Source organism: Ochotona princeps, chromosome 2 (genome assembly GCF_030435755.1).
Source record: "Ochotona princeps isolate mOchPri1 chromosome 2, mOchPri1.hap1, whole genome shotgun sequence".
NCBI lineage: Eukaryota > Metazoa > Chordata > Mammalia > Lagomorpha > Ochotonidae > Ochotona > Ochotona princeps.
Genome location: NC_080833.1, coordinates 166,702,551 through 166,727,422, shown reverse-complemented (window position 1 = coordinate 166,727,422; position 24,872 = coordinate 166,702,551). Strand labels below are relative to the sequence as shown.

General features: G+C 40.5%; 1 protein-coding gene across 2 annotated transcripts in view; it reads right to left on the bottom strand.

Moving 5' to 3' along the window:
• ESYT2 (extended synaptotagmin 2) overlaps window positions 1-24,872 on the bottom strand; it is a 94,923-nt gene that overhangs the window by 20,277 nt on the left and 49,774 nt on the right. Inside the window, exons 7-14 of one of the 2 annotated variants that reach the window (XM_058660746.1) lie at window positions 22,230-22,285; window positions 15,828-15,948; window positions 13,415-13,591; window positions 12,261-12,343; window positions 10,355-10,403; window positions 9,042-9,131; window positions 8,001-8,096; window positions 2,015-2,077 (exon numbers count right to left, since the gene is read on the bottom strand). In XM_058660746.1, coding sequence (XP_058516729.1) covers window positions 2,015-2,077; window positions 8,001-8,096; window positions 9,042-9,131; window positions 10,355-10,403; window positions 12,261-12,343; window positions 13,415-13,591; window positions 15,828-15,948; window positions 22,230-22,285 — 735 coding nt within the window. The remainder of the gene's footprint in view (window positions 1-2,014; window positions 2,078-8,000; window positions 8,097-9,041; window positions 9,132-10,354; window positions 10,404-12,260; window positions 12,344-13,414; window positions 13,592-15,827; window positions 15,949-22,229; window positions 22,286-24,872) is intronic. The other variant, XM_004598640.3, reaches the window with a different exon arrangement.

Genomic DNA, 24,872 nt, shown 5'->3' with positions numbered 1-24,872 from the left:
ACTTCTGTCGTGTTTAAGATGTTTTTACTTTTAAGTCTCTGATACAAAGGTTGAACTTACTTCTTAGAATAGATACTTCATCTGCAAAAGACACCATCCATCCCTAAGGAGTTCCTGCATCACTTTCGAAATACATTTTTTAGCTTCTAATATCAATGAAAACAGCACAAAAATTACATCTGTTTTAGGGCAGTCTTCTGCAGCAAGATAGCTGTTGCTGACTGAACCAATCTATTTTGCCTACTGTTCCTTTTGGGTATACATGTACCATGATAAAAATCTAAGTTTATTCAAATATAAAAATTCTTCTAGTAAGTATAAAATAAAAACTACCAAAAAAAAACCTACCAAAAACTTAATTTGGCATTTTATAATCTTTCTTAATGGTGCTTCTTAAAATGGATGATGTGTTAGATTCCATAAAACGAAGTTAAATCACTATGTTTTCTACGAGTAGACTGTCTTTAAAATGCATCAGCACAAGCTGAAGGCATAGACAATAAAAAAAAATAAAAGAAATATGAGAAATATGAGCTTTTCAGTCAGATCATCCTTAGTTTTAACCTCCCTTTTTTTTTGCCATGTGACTACGGAGACAACACAGTTCTATTTGTAAATCTGCTCCATAAAACAGGCATGGGAGCATTTCTAGAATCTTGTGGCCAGGCTTCAATGGCTAGCACTCACATAACAGACCAATCACAATACAGAAATTATCCTAACTACATCAAATACTCTTACATTCAGTATTTTATTTAGTATGGTGAATAATCCAATGAAGAAGGTAACGCTTCCATTATAAAAAAAAAAAGACTGCGAATTAAATATCTTGCTGTAAGTTGTGCTGCTGAACCCAATCTGAGCTTGAACTCTTCCTTCTTAACCAATGGGTTGTGTTGGCCAATGACCTTCACACAGCCAAGAACTGGGAGAGGAAAGGACGCACACACAATTCCTTTCAGTGCTCCAGCAGACACAGGCAAATAAAAACTAGGAGTTAGAAGTAGTGATTCCTGGAGCCGGCACTGCGGCACAGTCGCTTTAAGAGGCCACTTGCTCGAGTCCCTGCTGTACCACCAATGACGCTGCATCAGTGCTAATACACCCAGGAAAGCAATGGCTCAAGTGTTTGGGTCCCTGTCAAGGACCAACAGACCAAGATGGAATGTGATTCCTTACTAAATCACATCTTATTTTCCTTAGTATAGAATGTAGTAAAAATTTAATAAATATTATACTAAGAAGATTTTGCCAGTTTCCTTCACTTGAAAATTATTTTCCTAGCTGATACGTGTTAAAAATCATTCCTTTTTCTTTGGGATGGAATTCTTAAATAGTTTCATTTAAAATCCTATCCCCTTTTCCAAAATGCTTAAGCCTAAAATATTCAAAGAACTTAGAGAAAGAAAAGTAAAACTTTTACATCATTAAAAGAAAAAACTTTGAGCAATTTAGTCAGAGAATGCATGCTAATGTCATGTTTTAGGGAGTGGAGCTTAGTTTTCAATATACCTCATTGAATGAAATTATAAGCTTCTTGAACGATCTATCACCCAAACCCAGCAGCACCAAAAACCATGAGGCTGTTGACTCAGCGATGATCCTAATATAACATATTGGAAGAGGTGATTTTTAAATGCATATTTACAGTTCACAAAACACATCTTTCAATCAGAATTTTAAAATAACCTAGATTTTATATCAGTTTCTATGTTACCATTTTCATAATTTCAGACCCAATTAAATGCACATATTTAAGTCACCTTAAAGATTGCTGCCTAAGGGCAACAGGTAAAAAAAAAAGCTACCATATTGGCATTGTATCAAATTTACCTTCGAAGATGACTTAAATTCTCCTACTACTAATTCTTGGGTAATAGAAGTAGGATTTCTCCTACCAGACATCCAGTTAATAGAATAGGTAGTCTGGCAATAAACTTATGAGAGTTAAAATATCATCTCTTTCAATATGTTTTTTAAAATGTTGAGATCTTAACGGAAACTGTTAGTTTACCTTTAAGGCTTTCTGAACTGTAGACTTCTTCAAGACATCGGGATCTAATTCTAATGGGTTACTCTTTCAAAGTCAGAAGAAAATGAATATACCACGGGTTAATAAAACATGCCATGAGGAGGTTATGTAAGGTTAATGATATGAAAATTCATGGGAATAACAAAAAGTCTTAAACAAAAACCACCAAGAATTACACAAACAACCATAAAAGCCATCTATTAACTTCTTCTTCCCCATCATGTTTTTCTTAGAATGAACCTTTAATCTAAACATATCTCCTTAACTTGTATAATTCATGTCCTTCTACTCGGTCTACGCCCTTGTTCCTTGGAGTTTGAAAAAATATGAGTGCAAATTCTATTGTTTACTATCTTCTACCTGAATAAATTCCTTAAAATAACAAGCATATCTAACTGTCTTATCTAAATCACGAACTAGTGGGCCATAGTTTCCCAAATTGCTCTCAAGCCAAGTCATATCTTACTTGTTTTCCTAGTGTGATGCCACAGTAGACACAGGACTGACTTCTCTATTTTGTCCCCATCCTTTAACTGGCTAGGTCATCTCACATCTTTTCTGCCTTTAAACAAAGTATTATTATTATGGGTTTTACGTCCTATTTATATACATATATTGTTCCCAGTTCGTTACTTTCTTACTCTTAGTAGGGCAAGACTGAATTGTTTAACGAGCTTCTTCTAAGACTAACATTTAAGATGATATATTTTATTATTTTAGTTGCAGTTAACTTCATTTGACAATTTGAACCCGATTTTTAATTAAAAAAAAATTAACCAGCAGGTATTACCAGGAAGAAAGAGGGCTGGCCAGCTTCTCTGTCTTCCTTGACTGGCAGACCTGGCCAGATGAGCAGACAGAATATCTGCCAGGCAGGAATTCATCCAATACCAAAGCCTTCCTTGGCCTGACTGTCCATTCAGCTTACGGGCTCTCAATACACCTGTGTCCATAGCATCTGTGGCTGCACACAGCCTGGACATGGGTAGGTGATGTTAACACACAGAGATCCTGGAAACTGGTGCCCTAAAGCGTGAGGACACTCCTCAGAGATCATCAGAAGCTGTCCTGAAGTTCCCTTTTGGATCCATAATGGCCTGCACTAAATATAGTTATTATTCTAACATGCAGAAATGAAAGTAAAAATAAGGAGACAGGCTGTGGAGTGGGGTTAGAGGGTGTGAGAGGAGGTGTGTGAGGTTATGGAAGGGTATGTAGGCCTGTGAGTGAGACAGCCTCGATCATTCAGGTGCTCCTGGCAGGTACCCTGTTGTGAGGCCTTCAGACGTTGTGAACCATGCACCCTTGGGCTACGCACAGTAAACTAAAATAGTGATAGTCACCTGCATACTTTTGAGAACCAAAATAACTGGCACAAAGCTTCACCACTGCCTCTCAGGGTCTTCACGGTGGTAGTTATTATATAACTTAGCATTATTATACTTAAAGAAGGCACTATTGTAAACACCACTCACCTCAGATATAGATAGATAGGTAGATAGATCGATTGATAGGGGATGAGATAGATAGATACATGGATGAATGGATGGATGGGGGATGAGTGGTTCAGGAATATAACCTGTGGGTCACATGGCTGAGTCCCAAGCCCGGCTCTGTTATCTATGGCCTAGGGTCCGAATATCTGTCATTTATGTTCTCTGTGTTGCTTTGCCTTTCTTCTCTGCAAATGATAATTATGTTCTTTGGATTAGAGGATTAGATCAGATGTACATGAAGAGCCCTCAGAGCCCTCCTGTTTATTGCAAAGTGATGGACAAATGCGGGGCCTCGGGTGAGCTTACCACCCTGAAGCTGGTCAGCAGGGAACAGAGAACATCCTTCCTGTTCAAGCCTGAAATCCGAGCCCAGGATTTCATCAGAGGAAGGTCACAACTCTAAGAGTCAACGTTACAAAGAAGTCATTTTCAACAGAAAGGACATTTCCATAGGTTTATGTTTCCAGATGAGGATTATTGGTGGCAATGCACTCATAAAACTGAAAAACTAAAGTTGTTTTTTATAGGGCTATTTGATGGCAGCATCTGAGCCCTCTTTTAGTAATAGTGATGGACTCAGCCCATTGGGGAAGACTGGGAAAACACTTATACAGAAAACAAATGGGTGAGAAACACTTTAAATTTATTTTATGAAACTTTTCATGTGGTGTATATATTTTAATCAGTTACAGTATATGGTTTTTATAATGCACAGGCAAAGTTATTTTTGATAGCCTAGTAATGTTACAGGTTAAATATTACAAAGCAGTTTTTAAAACCCTTATAGGGGACTAGTGTTTAGCTTGGCCATTACAAGGTTGGTTAAGACACCTGCGTCCCACATTGGAGTACCTGGGTTTGATATTTAGCTGTGGCTCCAGACTCCAACTTTCTGCTACTGCAGACCCCACAAGGCAGTGTTGATGGTTCAAAGTAACGAGGCTTCAGCCTCCCCTCGTGAGAAACTTAAATTCAGCCTCAGTCTGGCTTAGTACTGCTGGCATTAAGGAAGTAAACCAGTGGACAGGAGCTCTACGTCTGTCAAATACAGCAGTAAGTAAAATTATAAAGTTCAGATAGAAGGTCAGAATGCTTGTTTTAGCAAAAGGAGGCAGTTGTAGAATGATAAAAAGCAACTCAGAAAGTTATTGGAGATACATGGGTAAAACTTATTATATTTTAATTATTGTAAAGAATGATTATTTACTTGAAAGGCAAGGTTGGAGAGAAGGGGAGAGAGAGAGATCCTACATGGGCAAAATTTACACAGTAGTGCAATCTTATCTTTTATATTTGTAATGCACTTCTCCACTAAGACATACCAGAAGCAGAAATCAATTTTCTTAAAAAGTGATAGAAAAAGTAGAATAATGGGCCACTGGGCTCCTTTTGACTTTAAAAAAAGACCTTAAACAGCTGTGAGCTGACACTGCTCCCCTAAGGCTTCACAATTCTGATTTTCTTCATGTACAAAAGGGGACAAAATACTTTTTCTTCAAGTACTGTCCCCAGCCCCTTCTAGCTCTCCCTTTTGAAAAAGAATAAACCAACAGTGTATGTAGAAACCTTTTGGAAACTCTACAGAAATGTAGAGCCCTGCCCTGTTAGCAGATTCAAAGCACAGAGTTTCAGAATCTCATTAATCATTGAATTAAATCTGATGAGTGATTTTTCTAGAATCATGACTAAACTACCAAGGGCTTTGTATGACCCCAAAGCAAGTTTAAAAAGTTATCTATTAACAGCATCAAGAAGAGTACCAGGAATGAAAACCCCAGATAGAAAGGCATGGGGAAAGAGATGGAAGGAAACCCAAACAAGCAAATGCTTAATTACCACACCAGGAAAATACTTAGAAGAAACTGAATCATAAATGCAATACAGCTTTCTTCCCCTTAGGAGCTCTCATTCAGCCATGTAGGAGAGGGCATATTTTCATGAAAAAGACAGGAATTTCTATCTTCATATGACCATGTCCCTGGGAAACTGACAGTAGACTGAAAAGAGTACATTTTTAAGAAAGCTGAGCCTCTAACACTTTTATGTTTGATCAGGAGGAGAAAGTAGATTGATGAAAAGTTTGTGAAAGAATAAGAAATATTTACATCTCACGTTGAGATGAACCACAAGAAAATACATTTTAATCATTATGGATGCATTTCTTCCACAAAAGATTTTGTAAAATATGTTTCATGGGCCAGTAGCAATTTAGGGATCGAAGGCAACTTGCTAGGTGTGTTCATCTCATTATCAGACGTACTTATTAAAATTACAGCAGCGATACATTTTACAAAACAAAACAAAACAAAAAATAAATACATGGTAACTGGAATCATGCAACAAATTAAAAACAGCATGCCACAGCATTCCACCACTGAGCAGGTTGCATTAGAAGTGCCACACTCTGGCAGTCTCCATTAGAAACAAAAGGAATAAGAACACTGGAAGACTCACAAATAGTGCTCTATAGACTGAGGTAGTATTTTCACAAAACACTAGTCCCGAAGCTCGCCTCTCCTTTAAGTAGCCACACCCAAAGCTTCCCTCGTAGACACTCTTAGGAAAGTGGAGACAGGAGGAGAAAGCAAAGAACGGTGGATTGTGGTCAATGCGCGCGCCAGCAGCACAAATCAACAGGATTGCAAAGACAGAGGCAAAGACTCTGGCCAAGCACCCCAGAACCACTCAGCAAACGCTCCCACGTCAACCCCAATGGGGCAGCGGCTTCGCAAAGATTCTTTGCCTCTGGTGGCCATAAGCATACTCCATGCACTATGCCCCCTTCAATTACACATTTGCTTTTTTTTTTTAAAAAAATTGTTTATATGACATTATTCAAATTTCAATACAACATGATAAAATACATAGCTCTAAAGAGAGGCCTAACTCTTTCTTGCCAATTCACTGACACTAGTCTCTTGTATTCGGAAATGTACAACAGATTCATTTTGATCAGGTAGTGTAAAAGACTTTATGAGAAACATTGTGGTTAAAAGCAAAAAGTTTTACCGTACGCTAAATTCTGTAGAAAGATTAAACAATAATGAAGTAACTTTTTCCAAACTGAAGCTGTAACAGATGCAATCACAGACTTTAGACTGGAAGACTGGTCAAAAGATTAACGGGAAATACTTTAAGAGAAATGCAAGACTTTATGAGGTTAAAATCAGTCATGACTCTGTCCCTGAAAGAAAGAATACACCTTATGCAATTTATACACAATAAAGAGTACAATTATATCCTGCCAGTATGAAAAAGATGGCATTTGATTTCATAGCTTTAAATAAACATATTAACAAGCAAAGCCCATTAACCTTGCTTTTGGTTAAAGCTTGAGTAAATGCACAATTTCCATACCTTGAAAGGTGCTAAATGAAACAGAATGTATGTTTCATGAATTCCAACATACAGTGAGAATATTCTGCACGAGATATTTATAGTTAAGCTGAGAATGCAGTACTGAAAATGGTGTGGCTAAACATTTCTTTACATCTTTTTGTCCAGCTCCACCAAGTAAATATTGACAGAGGCTCTTTATTTACAAATCCCCTGAAGTGAATAAGTGAGGAAGAATTATACAATAGACAATCCTGGGAGGGAAAACCAGGGTCTCTGGGGGATGGTATTCTTAGTATTCTTTCTTTCAACAAACTGGCCATGACACAATGACACAGAGAATGACCAACTGGTGAACAAGTAGACAGGTGCTCAAACGTTATCAAACATCATAACTCTGATAGTGATGACGACATTACCTGAAACAGCAGGTGTCAAGTGTCATGCTGGAAGACAGTCCCATACCTCTCCTGACTGAATTAATAGTATTCTCCCTGGTTATAATTACTACCCATAAAACTGAATCTTCTAAGAACAAAATAATTCTGACGTAGACAGATAGAATCATATGCCTTTAAGCTGCAGCCTATCAAATGACTGACAGAAGAAAATTTGGAGGTGTCACCTTTTCTTTCCACTGTCAGAAATATTCTGGGTATCTGAAGGCTCAGCTGCCCTGCCCAGTGGCACCATCCATCACCATGTGACCAGCAGCACACACTCTGCCAGGCTACAGACAGCATCGGTCTGGGGCTTGTAATCAAAGCTTTTCTAAGATTTTATTCCCATTCCAAGATGCGATTTCTATCTTCGGGTAGCAAAGTTTTAAGCACCAGGATTTTCTTCTAACTACTAGTCATCTTCTTTCTCTATGTGCTAGAGATTTCCTCATAAAATATGCCAGGATACAGGTAATCTTGAAAACCATGAATAAACCCAGTAAGACGCATGCATGTAAAATGCACACCTGAAGCCACTAACGTTCCGCTCCCCATTGCTGCTCTCTTGTGCTGGAAGTGAAACGAAAACACAGCCAGACAAGAGCAAGTGACATTGTGGTGAATAAAGCCGTGGCCCACAAGCAAAGTCTGCAACCCAGAAATAAGCTCCCAAGCTGTTACCACAGCACGACCTACCGGAAGATTCCTTGCTGAATCCAAATACAAGATCAGCAATGCCGAAGAAAGACCATCATTGGCCTGATCTTTATCAGCTCTGATGTCTGTTAGCACCTAAAGGAAAGGAGAAAACGCCTTACCAGGCATGTTTCCACATGACTATATGCTAACGACCTGAGAATATATGCTTGGCAAAGTAAGAGAGGGAAGAAATAAACCAGCCAATACATGCAATAAAAAGAGAATACTCTGCTAGCTCTGTCTTCAGACCAGAGAGGGTATACCTAAGAAGACGTTGAACTTGACTGGACAATAAGATGCTGGACTCTATGTTTGGTGTATGCTTGCAATGGGGGAATCTCAACTGAACTTGAGCTGTGGTTATGCAACAAGGTGGAGGAATCCACCATGGTGGGAGGGTTTGGGGAGGGGTGGGAGAACCCAAGTATCTATGTAACTGTGTCACATAATACAATGTAATTAATGAAGTTAAATAATAAAAAAAAAAAGAAAAAAAAAAGAGAATTAAAACATTAAATACCCTTTAAATGACTAGACTACTTTTCTCATACAAATGAATTCAACAAAGCACTTAGGTGATATGTGGCTTTCCAAATTCCTGCACTATAGGAAGTATGCAATATAGGTGTGACTATAAACTGTATTTTAAAAATTCATCTACTTGAAGAGCAGAATGACAGATCAAATGAGAGCGCAACTGGGGAGGGAAGGAGCGAGACAGAGAGCAAGAGAGTGGGAGAGAAGGACTGAGGGAGGCAGAATCTTCCATCTGCTAGTTCACTTGCCAAAAGCTTCAACAGTCAGAGCTGGGGATAAGCCAAACGGTGGCTTAAGTCACGACTCCAAAACGTTTGACCTTGTAACATTTTTCAAACATTCATCATCATTAATTTATCCCAGAGACTGCTATAGTGAGGTATAGCAACAGAAGAAAAATTTTCTGATGGTATTTTAAAATCAAGTAGCGCCATCCGTTTAAGTAGGGTAATCTTAGTTGTGAGAAGTGCCTGGAGAGCAAGAGGAAATACCTGACAGTACCTTATCAAGGTTTGAGGCATTGGGCATTAACGTCAGCCACTCCAGTTTTAAGTGCAGCTTTCCTTTGGGCACTTCATCCAGAGTGAACCACTGAAGAGAAAATGTTTTTAAGTTCAGAAAAAGTACTTTGAAATCCAAAAGTCAAAGTAAGCACCACCTCCACGAGGTTATCAATTATGTATTAATTGTGAAGCATCAACAGTCTGAATCTTTTTTTTTTCTGTTAAGTTTTTTTTAACAGTCTGAATCTTATCACATACAGCTTTATGCCCTCTGTCTGAAGACCCATGAGGATGATGACGATGACAGCAGGGCTAGTACTTACACGGTGCTGCCCACTACAGATCACAGTGAATGCTTTAGAAATATTAACCCATGTAATCCTAGCAAAATTCTCTGAAAATAAGTACTATCAAAACCTCTATTTTACATGCAGCTGACCAGTGCTGGAGAAATCTTCCAGGTATGGATATAAATGGAATTTATAGTTCAAGGGATAATATAACACTGATCCTCAAGGTTGAGTCTCAAGCAAGTATTGGTTTTTATTTATCACCAGATACCAACTAATAAGACAGTGTACAATTGTTGTAGGTTAATAACAAAGATGGTTCCTAAATGCTCACTGATAAAAAAAAAAGACCCCATGAAGCAGGATTTTTTTTTCTGTCTAATGCTATAAACCCAGTATCCAGCACACACCATATACACAATAAACACTTTTTGAATTAATGCTTTCCTTTAAAAGCAGCAAAAGCTCAACACTGATTAGGTTAATCATGCCTCATTTCAGCATTATCTGTCAGAAGCCACCACGACTTTCTGCACTTACATACTTTTTATTCTACTACAAATATCCCTGTTCAAAGTACTGTCTTCTTGCTGCCGGTTTCTGTAGTATTTATTGACATCATTCATGTGACAAGCCTTGGTGATGGCACTGCGCTATCTGTTCTGTAACTCCACGACATCATGGAAATCTGCACGACACTGGGCCTCTTCAGCACCTCTGCCCCAACCCCTTTAGGAATCACAGCTGTCTGTGACAAAATCATTTTCATGTTTTGCATTTGTAAAAATGTCTAGCATATACAGGTACTCAGTACTTACTATCTGATATTATGACTCAATTTCTTTTCACTTTGCTATTACAAGGTCTAAAATCTTTATGCTGGTGGATCAGATTTGCTCATATGATGTTAATTAGGATTCCTCTGCTGTGTGGATGGGTGACCGTGGTGGTTCATAACTTCTCTGGCACACAGCAGGTACTCAATGCTCATGAAATAAACCAACAGTCAAAGAAAACTTACTTCATCTAAAAGGCGCTCCTTTTCAACTTCAATAAGATCAATCATAAGACTATAGAAACAACAATACAACAGCTTTAGAACATAGAAACACATTTCTTACTATTGAAATAACCTTAAGTATTTGTCTATGACCAAGTACTCCAGAAATGCAATAAACTGCGATGTAATTTAGCAACAGACGGACTGTTCTTCCAAAAGCGCCCTCCAGCTTGTAATGGAGTGTTGAGAGAAAGAAAAAGAGCAGTGTTTGTGAGGTCCAAATGTTGAGTCTGGCCCATTCAGGCTAGAGATATAAAACAAGCACAAAAATGGCCACGGCACGGTATGTAACAGGAATATTTAATTGGTCCCCAGCTCTGTCCTCAACACTATGCACTCAGCAGTTACATGAGTAGTTGAGTCTTGAGTTGTAACTCTTATAGCTTTTCTATTCCTGCTCCTGAGCTCTAGACCCGCATTAGATAAGCTCCCCAGAAGCCTCTTGCTCAGCACACTCAAGAGCAAGCAAATTCCACTTCCCTTTGAACAATCCTTCTGTATTTCTAAGAACATTAACACCCCCCAACAGAAGCCAGAAGCAACCTTCACTGACCATACTCTTACCTTTTCTTGCAGTCTCCCAACTCTACCCCTACAATCCATGTTTCAGTGTGGCCTCCCCAACTCTGTCCCTACAATCCATGTTTCAGTGGAATCTCCCCACTCTGCCCCTACAATCCATGTTTCAGTGTAGTCTCTGACTCTGCCCCTACAATCTGTGTTTCAGTGCAGTGTCCCCACTCTGCCCCTACAATCCATGTTTCAGTGTAGTCTCTGACTCTGGCCCTACAATCCATGTTTCAGTGCAGTGTCCCCACTCTGCCCCTACAATCCATGTTTCAGTGTAGTCTCTGACTCTGCCCCTACAATCCATGTTTCAGTGCAGTGTCCCCACTCTGCCCCTACAATCCATGTTTCAGCGGAGTCTCTGACTCTGCCCCTACAATCTGTGTTTCAGTGCAGTCTCCCAGACTCTGCCCCTACAATCTGTGTTTCAGTGCAGTCTCCCAGACTCTGGCCCTACAATCCATGTTTCAGTGGAGTCTCTCAATTTTGGACTATGACAACAGTACCCTAATTGGCTTGCTGGTCTTCAATCATCTCCAATAATCTAATCCACACCCTGGTTTTACTGGAATACACAGAAATCTGATCACTGTCCTGCTCTCACTTGCTCCCTGTTGTCTATTTCAGCTTTACGAACTCTGAAGTCAGGGTGCAACATCAAAACTATTTCTTGATGAGACAGACAGTACTCTCTTGGGTCATCTAACCATGCATTTTGCTTTTGCCATAATAAATTCAGTTAAATGATAACTAGGTTAAATAATACATTTTTTTAGGTAGAGCATATTATTTAAAGTTTCATCCTTTCAACTCATGTAGTCCAACTGAAGTAAGCAAATCAAAACTTCATTTTCTTGGTATGTAGGCCTAGTGTAAGCTATTGTATTCCAACAAACTGAAAATGTTAAGAACACAAGCTTTCATCATCTACAGCAAAGCTGTTCACAAGAAATCTCCACTCAGAGAGCAGATTTTACATGTAAATATTCAGCATTTTAAATAAAATGCCAAATATGAAAATAAATAAATTTTAATTTGATGAATTTTAATTAACTGAAGTAGCTATATGTGGCCAGTGGCTAATGTAATGGACAACACAGATGTAGGAATTTTTCTTCTCTTTAACATGACATTTTTGAAAAACAAAAATAGTTTAGGAAATCTGAGGCAAAACAAATGTTACATATTGAAAATACACTAAAATACACATTATATAAATATATCTAAAATTTTAAAGAATGATTATTAAAATGTAAAAAAAAGCCTATGTTTCCAAACAGCCAGGAAGAGTTCTACTTACCTTCCCAGAAAGTCATCCTTGTCTGGATCTTCATCAAAGAGCTCAATCTCTAACTCCTGTCCAGGATGTTCGTAGACTAAAGCCTGGAAAATGAATGGTTAATAGTTACTGCATTTTTACGAACAGTCACGTCCTGAGCATCACGGCAAGTGTAAATACCACATGGGCTCCTTCTCACAGTGAATCATTTTAACACAGGTAAGTTTTCCTACTGTCATACCACACATACTTTTGGTAGCCTGATTACTCTGAAATACTCTCCTCTCACACAGCAACAGTGTATTCTGTCCATTTATCTGGGATTACATCTCCAATGGGTCAAGTTCAGTCACCCTAAGATAGTGTTACAGGACGTCAACTTACAAGCCAGATTTAAGATTTGAGACAGACTAAAGTTTGTGCAATCTGTAACTCTTGTCCTGAAGTGGCCCTAATCAGGTGCCAGATTTGAAATAATCCTAAATTATTACTTACTACCATTCAGTGTAAGAAACTGAGAAGGGACAAGATTGAAAGGAACACAGAATGGGAAGCTGGTGGAGTACAAAGCGCATTCTATTCTGAAGAGTAATTCTATGAAAACATTTCAAACTTTAAAACTCGTAACTTTGATTCAGCAACTACATGTTGAAGAGCTTTACCTGGGGAAAATTTGGGTCAAGTGTAGGGAAAACGCATTCACACTGCACTTGAACAGCACTGGTTATAAAGCTGAACTGAATGGCCTAGGCCTCTCTAGATAGGTAAATGTCTCTGAGAGAAACAGTTACTAAAAGTCATGTAGAACTCTCGTCGTTGACATGAAATGCTTGCAAGGAACGACATAATTCACCTCATTTTTGTATGTGTTTATGTGTGTTAACAACCACATCCAACGTTTTATAATTAGTAAAGGCTATCCATATTATAAAATGTTTTGCCAATTATTCACTATGATAGAAATGTGCAATTAAAGTTCAAAATCCTAGGAGGTGGCATTACAAGAATATTGTAGGATAGAAAAGAAGGAATAATATTCTCTCAAAGGTGGGCAATTACACCAGAAATATTTAAATGATATCCTAAACATGCTGATGTGAACAGACTGGAATCAGACTTGAGATGCTTTGCTCCGCGCTCACTCACCATGCCAAGGACGACAAGGAACAGCTTACCTCGTATACTTCATTCCACTTTGGGCTAAGGTTCTCTTTTATGACCTTGCTTTGGAAGATTTGGTTGCCAACTCGGATAATCCCATAGGGATCTGACTTCCCCTTGACGAGTCCCTTAAGATAAGTATCTTTGCCCTGAAGATCCTGAGCTTCAATAAAATGTATCCTTAGAACTCCCTGAAAGGAGAAACAAGCATTCAGAGGATTCATCAGCACACTTCCCAAAAATGGAAGACTGTTTTGTGGGTGATCCCAGTCTATGACCTGGGGCACAGCAATAACAAAGCAGAAACCTTCTTCTCTTGTAGTGTATTCTGGCAATTCAGCAGATGAGCCAAAGCCAGGCAACAGACACTGAGAATTCACAAAAGTAGCGAAAGAAGACAGTGCCATGTTTCTGCTTCAGATGGCAGAAGTTCAGTTCTTTACAGTTATAAAGACCCCTCGGCAGAGACGCGGTAGGGCGACCACACAGACAGCTGGCCGGGGTTTCCTGGGTGGGGAGAGGTCCTGCTGCCACCCTGCGCTTGGCCCAAGGGGTCACTAGGCACAGAATCTGGCACCATCATAACAACCAACACAAAAGACGTGCAGTCACTACACCATTTCAGTTTTAGAACAATAATGCAAAATGCCAGTAATCCTGCTTGCCAGAAGAAACTGACAACACTGAAGTATTTCATAAATGCTGTTTTATCGATAAAAGAAAAACATACCCATTCAGATTACTTTCAAAGCAAACGAGGATGGTGAAATTTATCTTTTAGTATGGTAGCATTCTGACCTCACTCACTTTTTAAAGAGCTTTACAGAGATATACCTTAATCAATCAGCAAGCAAGTCATGCCCCCTGCAGATGCATACATCATAAAAAGTCGTTGCCTTTATATGTATCAAGCTTAATGAAGCAATGTCTTTCTTTGTTTTACAGATTAATTTATTTATCTGAAAGGCAGAGTTAGAAAAATGTGCACACACACACAGAGAGATTCCTCTTTCGTGTGTTGGTTCCTCCCCACACAGCTGCGATAGGCAATGTTTGGCCAAAGCCAGGAACTAAGAGCTGCACCTGTCTCTCGTGTGAGTGGCAGGGCTCAAGCACTTGTGATGCCAGCTTCCTCTGCAGGCACATGAGCAAGGGGTCTGACTGGGAGTGGAGCAGCTGGGACTGGAACCCCAGTACCCAGTGCCTTCCAAGATCCACATTAGCAGGGAATTAAACTGAAAGTGGAGGGAGCCAGTACTGTGGTGCAGTGGGTTATGTTGCTGCCTACAGGGTTGACATCCTATGGGCACTGGCTCGAGTTCCAGGTTCTCCACTTGTGATCCAGATCTCTGCAAATGGCCAGGGAAAAGCAGCAGAAGATAGCCCAGGTGCTTGGGCCCCTGAACTCATGAGACAAATCAGGATAAATCTTTTGGCATTTGGCTTCCACTTGGCTCAGCCATGGATGTTTTAGTCTTTTGGGGAGTGAAACCAGCCGATGGAAGATGTCTTTCTTTGCTGTAATTCTGCCTTTCAAATAACTAAGAAATCTTAACAATAATATATAAGAATGACTAATTGGATTTTGGTGCAGTGGTTGGGGCACCATGTGGGAAGCTCACATTCCTGGGTTTGCGTCTTGGCTACATTTCTGATTCTAGCTTCCTGCAGGCAGCAATACCATGACGGTACTATTGATTTGACTTTGGGAGTACAAAGTCCAGATCCATTATACAGATTAGGAGTCGACACTCAGGTGGCTGAGGTAACCCACTACGATCACTGCTTCCTGATCAAGAAGGAATTTCATGCTCCTGACCAGGAAATCTTCACAACCTTTGGTTAGATCAAGTGACTTGTGTGCTAGGTAGCATCTGCAATACACAGAGGAAGACACTGGGATCCAGCCATGCCAAGAGACCCATTGACAAACGTGAAGCTGCCACTACCCGTTTGGTGCTTTCCATGTGACCTAACCAACTGCTAAACAGTATTTCTTCTGCTATGTTACTCATATGAGTGACTCTCCAGTTGTATGCAAATATACAAGAGAAAATCTATACAAATCATTATTCAAGGTTCTTTTCATAATCAACTGGCACTCATTTCCGAGAGCTGTTAAATTTTAATAAAGACGAATGTAAAATGTGCTGAGATAACAAAGGCATCTGTGCTGTTCACAGCTGTCACGTGTGACTTGCAGTAACATTTGCAGAATTTACTCCCCATAAGCACCTGTCAAGAACATGACCGAGGTAGAAGAACCACCCTCAAGTTTCCGAGGCAGGCTTCAGGATCTAAGCAGGGTGGTTCAGATCGCTACATCAAGGGAACGCAGCAAGTTTAGCTGTTAGGAGAGATCCAACAGCCATTTGAAATGCCTTCAATATCTGTTCTTAATGTTAGTGGATTCTAACACAGGCTTACCTTTGGTATAGGGAACCGTAACTGAGCTATTTGAATTTCGCTGACAAGAGGAACAGTGATTCGATTGGGAAGCACCAGATAGTTTGATATGATATCCAAAATGATAGTATCTGATAAACCACTGTCAGTCGGGAAGGAAAAAGAACAAACAATCAGGCATACCAACACTTGCGGCCCCATTTCAAACAAATGCAACGTGATACAATAACCCATCCACAGGGCAGGAGTTGTCTAAATGTAATTTCTCCAATATGATAGTTAAAGCCAGCATTTCAATACTGAAGTTGATACTACTACAGTCACTACAACATAGCATTTAATTTCAGAACACAAAGTAGAATTTTAGCAACATTCCATAATTTCCTAAATAGTTTATTCTATGTAATTATCATAGATTAATACTACATAAGAAACCTTTCACTGAATTAATATTCAAACATATAAAAATAGAGAGAATATGGTAGCATTACTTAACCCAGCCCATGTTAATCTACATGTAAAAATTTTCCCTGTTGCTATACATTGGTTCCCAGTGAAATAGGATTTAGTTTGCTCTCTCTCCACACATTATCAAAGGCTTTCTTTCGGTACTAATTGTTGAACGTCTACATACTACCACATAGTAGCACAGATAAAGCTGCACAGACTAAAGGAACAAACACATTGTTCCCATATTTTCTGCCTCTTCCTGAGGTGTGAGAATGAAATAATGCCCATTTGGTAGCGCTTTGCAAAGCATGCATCAACCCAAATTTCACTGCTACAGAACACCTTTACCTGAAATGTGAATTTTAAAAGAATCTTACTTTTGCCAATATTTTTTAGCTGTTAAAATGATTCACACAGAGAATAGTACCATTGTCATCACTCAGTGACAAAGCCACATGGCAAGACAAGGTTCATATACAAGGATAGGTGATGCTTTACGTTAAGGATCTTTTAGGTTAACACGGGACAAAAATCAAAAATATAGACATCACTGCTAAGTGCCTCCAAGGAGAGTCCAGCCGGCAGGCAGGAACACTCTGTCATTAAGGAAGGCATCAGCCCGTCCTTGATAGTTCTTAATGCCAAAACTTTCCTGATTCTGTTGTTCTCCCCTGGTCATGTTTACAGAGAAAAACCTTTTGAAGCTGTGAGCCTGTCTACTTGACTGAATGTTTGGAACAATCTCCTTGCCGTTGCCATGACACAGTACTGGCCATTGCGGGAACACTCGTCTTCCTTTCCCGCTGCGTGCATCAGAACCACGGCTGTTCTTCGCCTTCACTTCCGCTTCTGTCATGGTTCTCATCCTTTCTTACGTCACCAATGATCAATCCAGAGCTCGTCACTGAAAATGATTTCATCATAAGGATGGCCACAATCTGTGTAACTCGTGTACTTCTCCTAACGTCATCCATGGCTCTCTTTTCTTTTTAATTCTTGGTAATCTTTACATAGTTGATTAGGACACAAAGGGTCAAGGGCTACAAAGTGGGTAAGACCATTGTTTCCACATTAATATATATTTTTTTCTGTATCCAGGGCAAGGTACAAGATAAAGGGAAAAGCCCCACTCAGCCACCCATCTATCCCAGGTCTTGAATGGCGCATGCTCTGAGGGCACTGCTCATGCAGTTTTGATAGTTCAACAGTTGTGAATTGCTGCCAATCTTGCTGCTCCAAGCGCGATGAAATCTCTTCAGAATCCACTGGCTGACCTAGTCTCTTCATGGTTGGGATTCTGAGATGAGCAGTTCAGTTTGAGGGATCCCCAGGGAAACTTCATCTGAGGTGATCCCAGACCTGATTCTTGTGTGTGCTTGCTAGTACAGGACCCAGCACCGTCCGCTGCCCCGATCAGCTCATGCATATGCTGGTTGTTGCAATTGCTGGGTCAGTTCTGTTTCCAGACCTGTCTTCCATGCGAACCAATGGGTGTGGCAGTGCAGCCTGATTTTGCCCAGCACACACTAGGCCTTTATGCAAATCAGTGGGAGCTATAGTCTGGTCAGGGTGACTCCAGATAACCCCCACCAGGCTTGCCCCCTACCCTGGTTTCCATGCTTGCCACTATGTACCACAGACTTGTTCAGTCTGCCCCACATCCCATCTAGCTCTCGCACATGTCAATGGGCATTGAAGCCTAGTTCAACCCAACCAACCTACTATCCAGCCCACACACATACTGACGGGTGCCTTTCTGTCTAGCCTTGACCTGCCCAGACTGTTGTTCCTTTACTCGTAAGTGATGGCAGGTTCCATGGTCACACCTAGCTCAGCCCATCACCAACCCAACTAACAAGCTAACCAGTGGGACTTGTATTTCCACAGGGTTGGGCCCACACTTCCCCCAGAGAATCTACCCCCAGATCTGGTTCTGTCACGTGTTGGTTAGTGTCCTGATCCTGCCAAGTGTGACCCATCCCCTATTCTGCTACTTAGTCAGGTACTGGTACCTAGCCTTGTCAGACAGGCCCCCAGACTTAGCTTTTGTGGACTGGTGTGTGGCAGTCAGTGATGCTTTATGCTAATAGCCTATCTCAGGATTCCCATGTGGGTTGGTGAATCAGTCTGGCCTAAATAGAACTTGTGGAATCTCCCCTCCAACCCCTAAGATTTCAGTCCCCAGGCTTGCAAGCAAGTTCCATGACCCCATCGCTAGGAATCACCCAGAATTCATCCCTCACCTACTCACACTGGCCTTATCCCTGGATGTCCCCAGGCAGCAATTACACACCCTAAAAACCCTAGAGCTTGCTACCAGGCGGCCAGCAGGTAGGACTTGGTCACCATGTGGCAGCGGTGCCCACGGGTCGAGTCCGGGGCATTGGCACTGACCGGCCCAGGAACTCTCCACAAGCAGGTTGCCACCACTGTGGATGCCTGCTGTCACCTGAACTGCCCAGGCTGACCTCTGGCTCTCTTTTCTGATCAGTGACCACAGAATGTCATTTAATAAAGCCTGGGCAAGATTTCATTATGTCAGATTCATGGTGATTATTTTTTTTCTTTTAGCATAAAGCTTTTTGTAGCTAATTGATCTGACTGATAATCTGAGAACTAGTTATCCCAATTTTAAGTATGTATAGTTTACCATGTAAAAATTGCATAAAAATGATATATAAAATTTACATAACTATATGTGAGGACACTTCAAAAGGTTCATGGAGCAGTGGGACATAAACCAGCATCCATATGGGATACCAGTGCTGCAGCAGGTGGCTTTGCCTGCTCCTCCACAACCCAGACTTTAAACTGTTTCTTTTCCTCACTTAACTGTGTACAGTTTTGCTTCAACTGGCTAAATAGCATCCATTCACAAGTGCCATTAGAATATCTATAATGTCATTCATAGGTCAATACAAAATTATCACATTCAAAACTGGCCTGCTGGGGCTGAAGCTGTGGCCCTACAGGAGTAATTCTCTACCTCCAAGAACCAGCATCCCATAGAGGTGCCCGTTTGTGTCCTGGCTGCTCCACTTTCCATCCAACTCCCTGCTTATAGCCTGGGAAGCAGTGGAGGTTGGTACAGGTTCTTGGGACCCTGTACCCACATGGGAGATCCAGAAGAAGCTTTTGGCTCCTGGCTTCAGATCAGCTCAGCTCTGGCCATTGTGGCTATTTGGCGAGTGAATCAGCAGATGGAAGATCCTTTCCTCTCTCTGTTTCTTTCTCTCTGTAAATCTGCCTTTCAAATAAGAAAATAAATCTTATTAAAAAAATTTAGCCTGCTTGACAACAGGAATCTGGACTGTCTGAAATTGTCCATACCTGCAGTGTCAGGATATACTTGGATAGCAGAATGATGGACTTATGATTGCTTATGAAGGACTATACTATTGTTAAAACTTGGGGGAAATCCATGGGGGAGAAAGAGGTTGGGGAGGGCGCAAGGGGAAATTCCACAGCCTATAGAATTGTATCATAAAATTAAAAAAATTTAAAAATTTAGCTTGCTATAAATTTATTGAGTTTCAAGTCCTGGCTCATGCTGTTGCCTTGGCTTGGACATTCCCCAGGCCTGCTCTAGGAGTACACAAGACCCAAAGGTGATCAGCAGAACTATGACTCTGTTTAGGTTGGCATACATTAGTTCACCCTGGGGAAAAAGGTTCTTGCTCAACCACAAGGGGATGCAAAGCCAAGTGGACACTCACAGGCTGCTGGAGAGGAGAGCTGGACAGAGCGCCACTGCCACACCAACACCCAACTGAAATCCCTCAGAGAACCCTCAGAGAACATTCCAGCTCAGGAGTTGACATGACTGTCCCTTTCGGACACTGGCCCAGAGTAAGCACTCAATGCCTATCGGCTGGATAAGTGACAAAACTGCCTCTGAAAAATATCACTTATTACTGTTTGAACATCATCTGAGATTGTTGGCTATGACCAAGAATCCTAGAGAATACTTAAACAAATCCTTTAAAGTTACATTTTCCCCCAAAACATCTTTTTTAAAGACAGCACTAATTTTCTATATTCAGTAAACAACAGTACCTTAAAAAGCCTTTTATTATGATTAAGCTTCAGATTATTCAAGTTCTAACTTTTCCCTTCTAATGTAACAAAATTTCCAATGGCCATTTCAGAGGCATAAACAAATACTCAGGTAATCAGCAGGAAAAAAAAAATAGTTTTAAACCAAGCTGTCATAATTTAACTCTTAGCTATTTTAGGGAAGAAAAATTCACTGAACCATATGTGACTTTAACCAATAAGTAATGCATTCCTGCAAAACTAAATTTAGGTTATAAAATTTCAAAATTTTCCATTTGGTGGTAACTAACAGGTCTGCCCAAAGCAGTTACCATCCACACCCTTTTCTTTCCTTTCCTTCCTTTTTTGGGGGGTGTTGAGTGCATGCTGTTTCCCTGTCACGGGCCTGCTTGGGTTCTTATTTACCTGCACCTCCTCTGCTCTCTGGATCTCTCACTCTGTGTAGGACGCGAGATGAGCACACGGAATTACTGCTGCATTCTTCCAAGGGCTCAGGCCTCATTCAGGACAGAATCAGTGCTGGCCTATATGCATCAGAGGGTTTTGACTATTTAGACATAGAAACTACTGCCAGCCATTTGGCCTTAATACCGGCACAATATGAGAAAGTGCTAAAGGGAATTTTAGACAATGTAATTTGGAGACTTTTCCATTTCATGATTTCAATACAATCTAGATGAAGACCTAGTTCGTTATTTGCTAACATCAGCTGATTGAGAATATGAACATGCCACAATCATGCACCTAGAGTTATTTGTGCATTATTGTTTTTTCAGGAGTGGCTGTCCATTCCTCTCTTTCTGCTTAACTGGAGGACACGGGGTGATAATTTTCTACTGGCAGGAAGTGAGACGTGGAGGGGGTACCTCCTGGAAGCCTCGCAGCAAATAGTGAGGATCAGTGTCTTCGAAGACAGGGAGGAGGGCCCTAGAGTCCAGTTACTTTGCATGCTCTTTCCTCTCGTCATGTCTCTTATTATTTTCCTGGGGGCAGGGGTTGTTGTTCTGGTTTGACACAACTGGGCCTACTTGAAGCCAACATTTCTTCTGATCTGCTGTACAGTCTAAAGTTGCCAGGGATAAGGGTCATTAGTCTTGGAAGATAAGCACAGAGACACAGTGTCCCTTCTGATGGGAAGTGGCGGGGGAGGGAGAAGACATTTCCTCCAGGCTGTACTCAGCAGAGTGAGGAATGCATTGGGTCCACCATTTGTGATATGGATGTCACTCACCTAGAACAGCTCCACCTTCCGCATAGGAGGTATGCGTCCCTCTTGGTTTCAGATGTTTATTTTAGGATATTTGTATTGCTTTGTAGACACTAAATGAAAGAAGTCCGCACAGACTTGTGGGGACAAGTTCCTCATCTCTCACACCTAGTTACTAGAGCAGTTCTACAAGCCACCAGGTCCACAATGACCTGACCCCTACTCCTTCAAGGAAGAAAGGCGAGGGTGAGCAATGGCCTGGGAAGAATATCGTAAGAATACATCTTGGAGAACATATTTACTTTCAAAGTTTTCTTTATTGTTTATGGGAAAATAATAAAAACCAAATTCAAAAATTAATTTATTGAATATTAAGAGGTCAAGAGGCCTCTACTTTTCTAATATACCAAGACTGCAAAGATGCCTTATAATTAACAAAAAGCTAATAAAGGGTTAGCAATTTAGTCTAAAGCACTCATAAACCAGTTCACTTTAGCTTAACTGGACTCAAGTAGTGTTTTAATATGTAGTTCTAAGAACAAAGTCCAAATATACTCTCTCTACTCATTTTTCATGAGAATTTATTGAGAAGGCTTAATTCTACTTGGCAAGTCACGGGTCTAAAAGGTTATCATGTTCCTTTATGGCACTAAAAACACAGATTACATCACCAACAAGCTAACTGTAAAAGGACCCCAGAAAACACTTACTTTAATCCAGGGATATCCAGAAGATTAGTCAGTCCTGTCCAGTTAATTTCTAAAAGCTGTTTTTAAGAAAAGGGCAAAATATTAAACACCCAAATTGTTTCCAGGCATCAAATCAAATGCACGCAGGTTTATTTCTAAACAAAATGAGTTCATACACAAGAGTGTTCTAATATTTTTTGCTCTACTTTGTAATATGTTGAGCACATCTTTCCTTGTTGCCACATGGAGACCTGTTCCTGCTTTTGTTTTTCTCTAGTAAAAATCATAAAATAACTTATTAACTCATGCTTATGCAGATGTAAGCTCAGAATATTTATAATTTCTCCTTTATTACAAGGACTTGTCTTTGCAAGCACACTTTTACACAAATGCAGACTAGTGACGAAAGAGCAGGGTATGTGGTTAAAGAGCTGTGTCCAGTTCTAATGCTGTTACATGGTACCCAACTACTCTTCTAACACATCATCCGATTTACCTTCCACCAAAAGTATACCCTTTCCCATATATTCACCAAAAACAGATACTGAAAACCAGTCCATCCAGCCATAAAAGAATGACACTTAATAACTGCTTTAATTTGCACTTTGTAACTACTGGAATGTGTTCTGCCCATCATTTGACATTTATATCTAGTTATCTTGAAATCATCACTGTACAGTTAGCTACAAATCTACCAACTGGAAATATGAGTACTGCTTTTCCTATTAAAACGGGCATCACAAATCATAAAATTCCTTGTGTTTTTTATTCATGTAAGAGCTGATACGTTAAATTGATCTCAATTACCAACAAAGAGCAACAAAACTGTTCAAATCCCTTTCAGAAGTACCGGCTTAAGAATAAACACACACTGTAAGCATCGGGATCCTTCAGGACATGGACACTGAGGTGGACTTAGTCAACCAACCAACAGACCCTGGAAAGATTTTCTCAGTCTTGGAGTAACGAAACCAACAACTTCTCAGAATTATCAAAATCACTCAAGTAACACTCTTAGAATACTCTTCCTCACATCAGGGTCTCTAAGGTGCAATCCAATGACCACCCCCCATCCCTGGGTGCTGATGCGGTTTGATGGCAAGCAGCCCTGTTCCCTTCCTCCCCTGTGGACACAGGAGGAGAAAAAGGGAGAATTCAGGCACGTGTCCTACTCATCTTCCTCCGTTTGGAGGCCCTCATGGGCTTGCCTCCCTCTCAACTGTGTAAACAATGTTGAAGATTAAATTTAAGCAAAATTAAAAAAGGAAAAAAAAAATCTTTAGGACGGAACCTAAAAACAGCAAAAAAATTTCAAAATCCTGAAAAAGACTAGATCTTTTAAATAACATATCATTAAATAACATATAACATAAAATAATAAGAGAAATAACATACAAATATAGAAACCAGTAAGAAAAAAAACCCAGATAATCTTAAGCTTATGTTGTAAATAACAATATGAACTATGTTTTTCTCTCCTTCCTAAAAAAAAGATGTTCTATGTTTGCTGACTAATTTTTTTTCTCACTTGTTTTTAAAGATGTATTTCAAAGACAGGGTTACAGAGAGGGGGAAGAGTGTGTGCACGCACACACACACACACACACACACACACACACACACACACACAAGAAAGCAAGAGCATATGCAACAGAGAAAGAGAGCTGGGGAGACACATGGGGCAGCCGGGAGAGAGAAAAAAATTCTTTATCCATAGTTCACTTCTTGAATGACCGCAATGGTAGGGGCTGGGCCAGGCTGAAGCCTGGAGACCGGAACTCGGTCTGGGTCTCTCGTGTGAGTGGCCAGGGACCAAGCCCTTGGGTATCTTCTACTGCTTTCCCAGGTGTATTATCAGGGAGTTGGATCAGAAGTGGAACAGCCAGGATTCGAGCCAGTGCCCATATGGGATCCTGGCACTACAGACGACAGCTTAACTTAATGTGCCACAATGCCAGTCCCGACAGTAAAATTATAGAGAAAAACACTGAGTGAAAAACTGGATATTCTGAAGTATCTGGCTGAACATGCATTTTACATCATATGGATAAAGTGACAAACATTGAATTTTCAAGGCCCACTGTCCTTTCTCTTTCCTCTTACATCACTAGGCCTTAAAAAGGATCAGATACTCCTAGCCCAATAAACTACTCTGACCTTATAAATATACCTGTATATCAGGAATCTTTCATAACTAAGGAAGCACTGTAACAGAATTTGATAACTTAGTACTGAAGAGTCTTCTTTTTTTCCCCTTATAAACATTCACTTTTTTATCAGAGAGAGACGCTACCATTCACAGGTTCACTCCCCAGATGCCCACAGTGCCTGGGACTGGGCTAGGAGGAAGGCGGGAGCCGGGAATTGAACCCAGGTCTCCCTAATGATCTGAGTCGCCGCAGCTGCCTCTGAAGGTTTACACTGCAGAAAGCTGGGAGCAGGAGCTGGTGCTGGAGGTGGGGCCAAGGTGCTCCAGGGTCGACTGCAGTGCTTCACTTGCTAGGCTGACCCCTGAAGCGTCTTTCTCTCGACCACAAATGTACTTCAGGAGCTAAGAATGTGTTGGAGACACAGCATGGAAGTTCTGAGTGTCACATGATTTAAAATGCAAGCACCCTGTGTGGTATTATTATCAACAGGCCCCTAAGTTCCGCCATCTGCAGG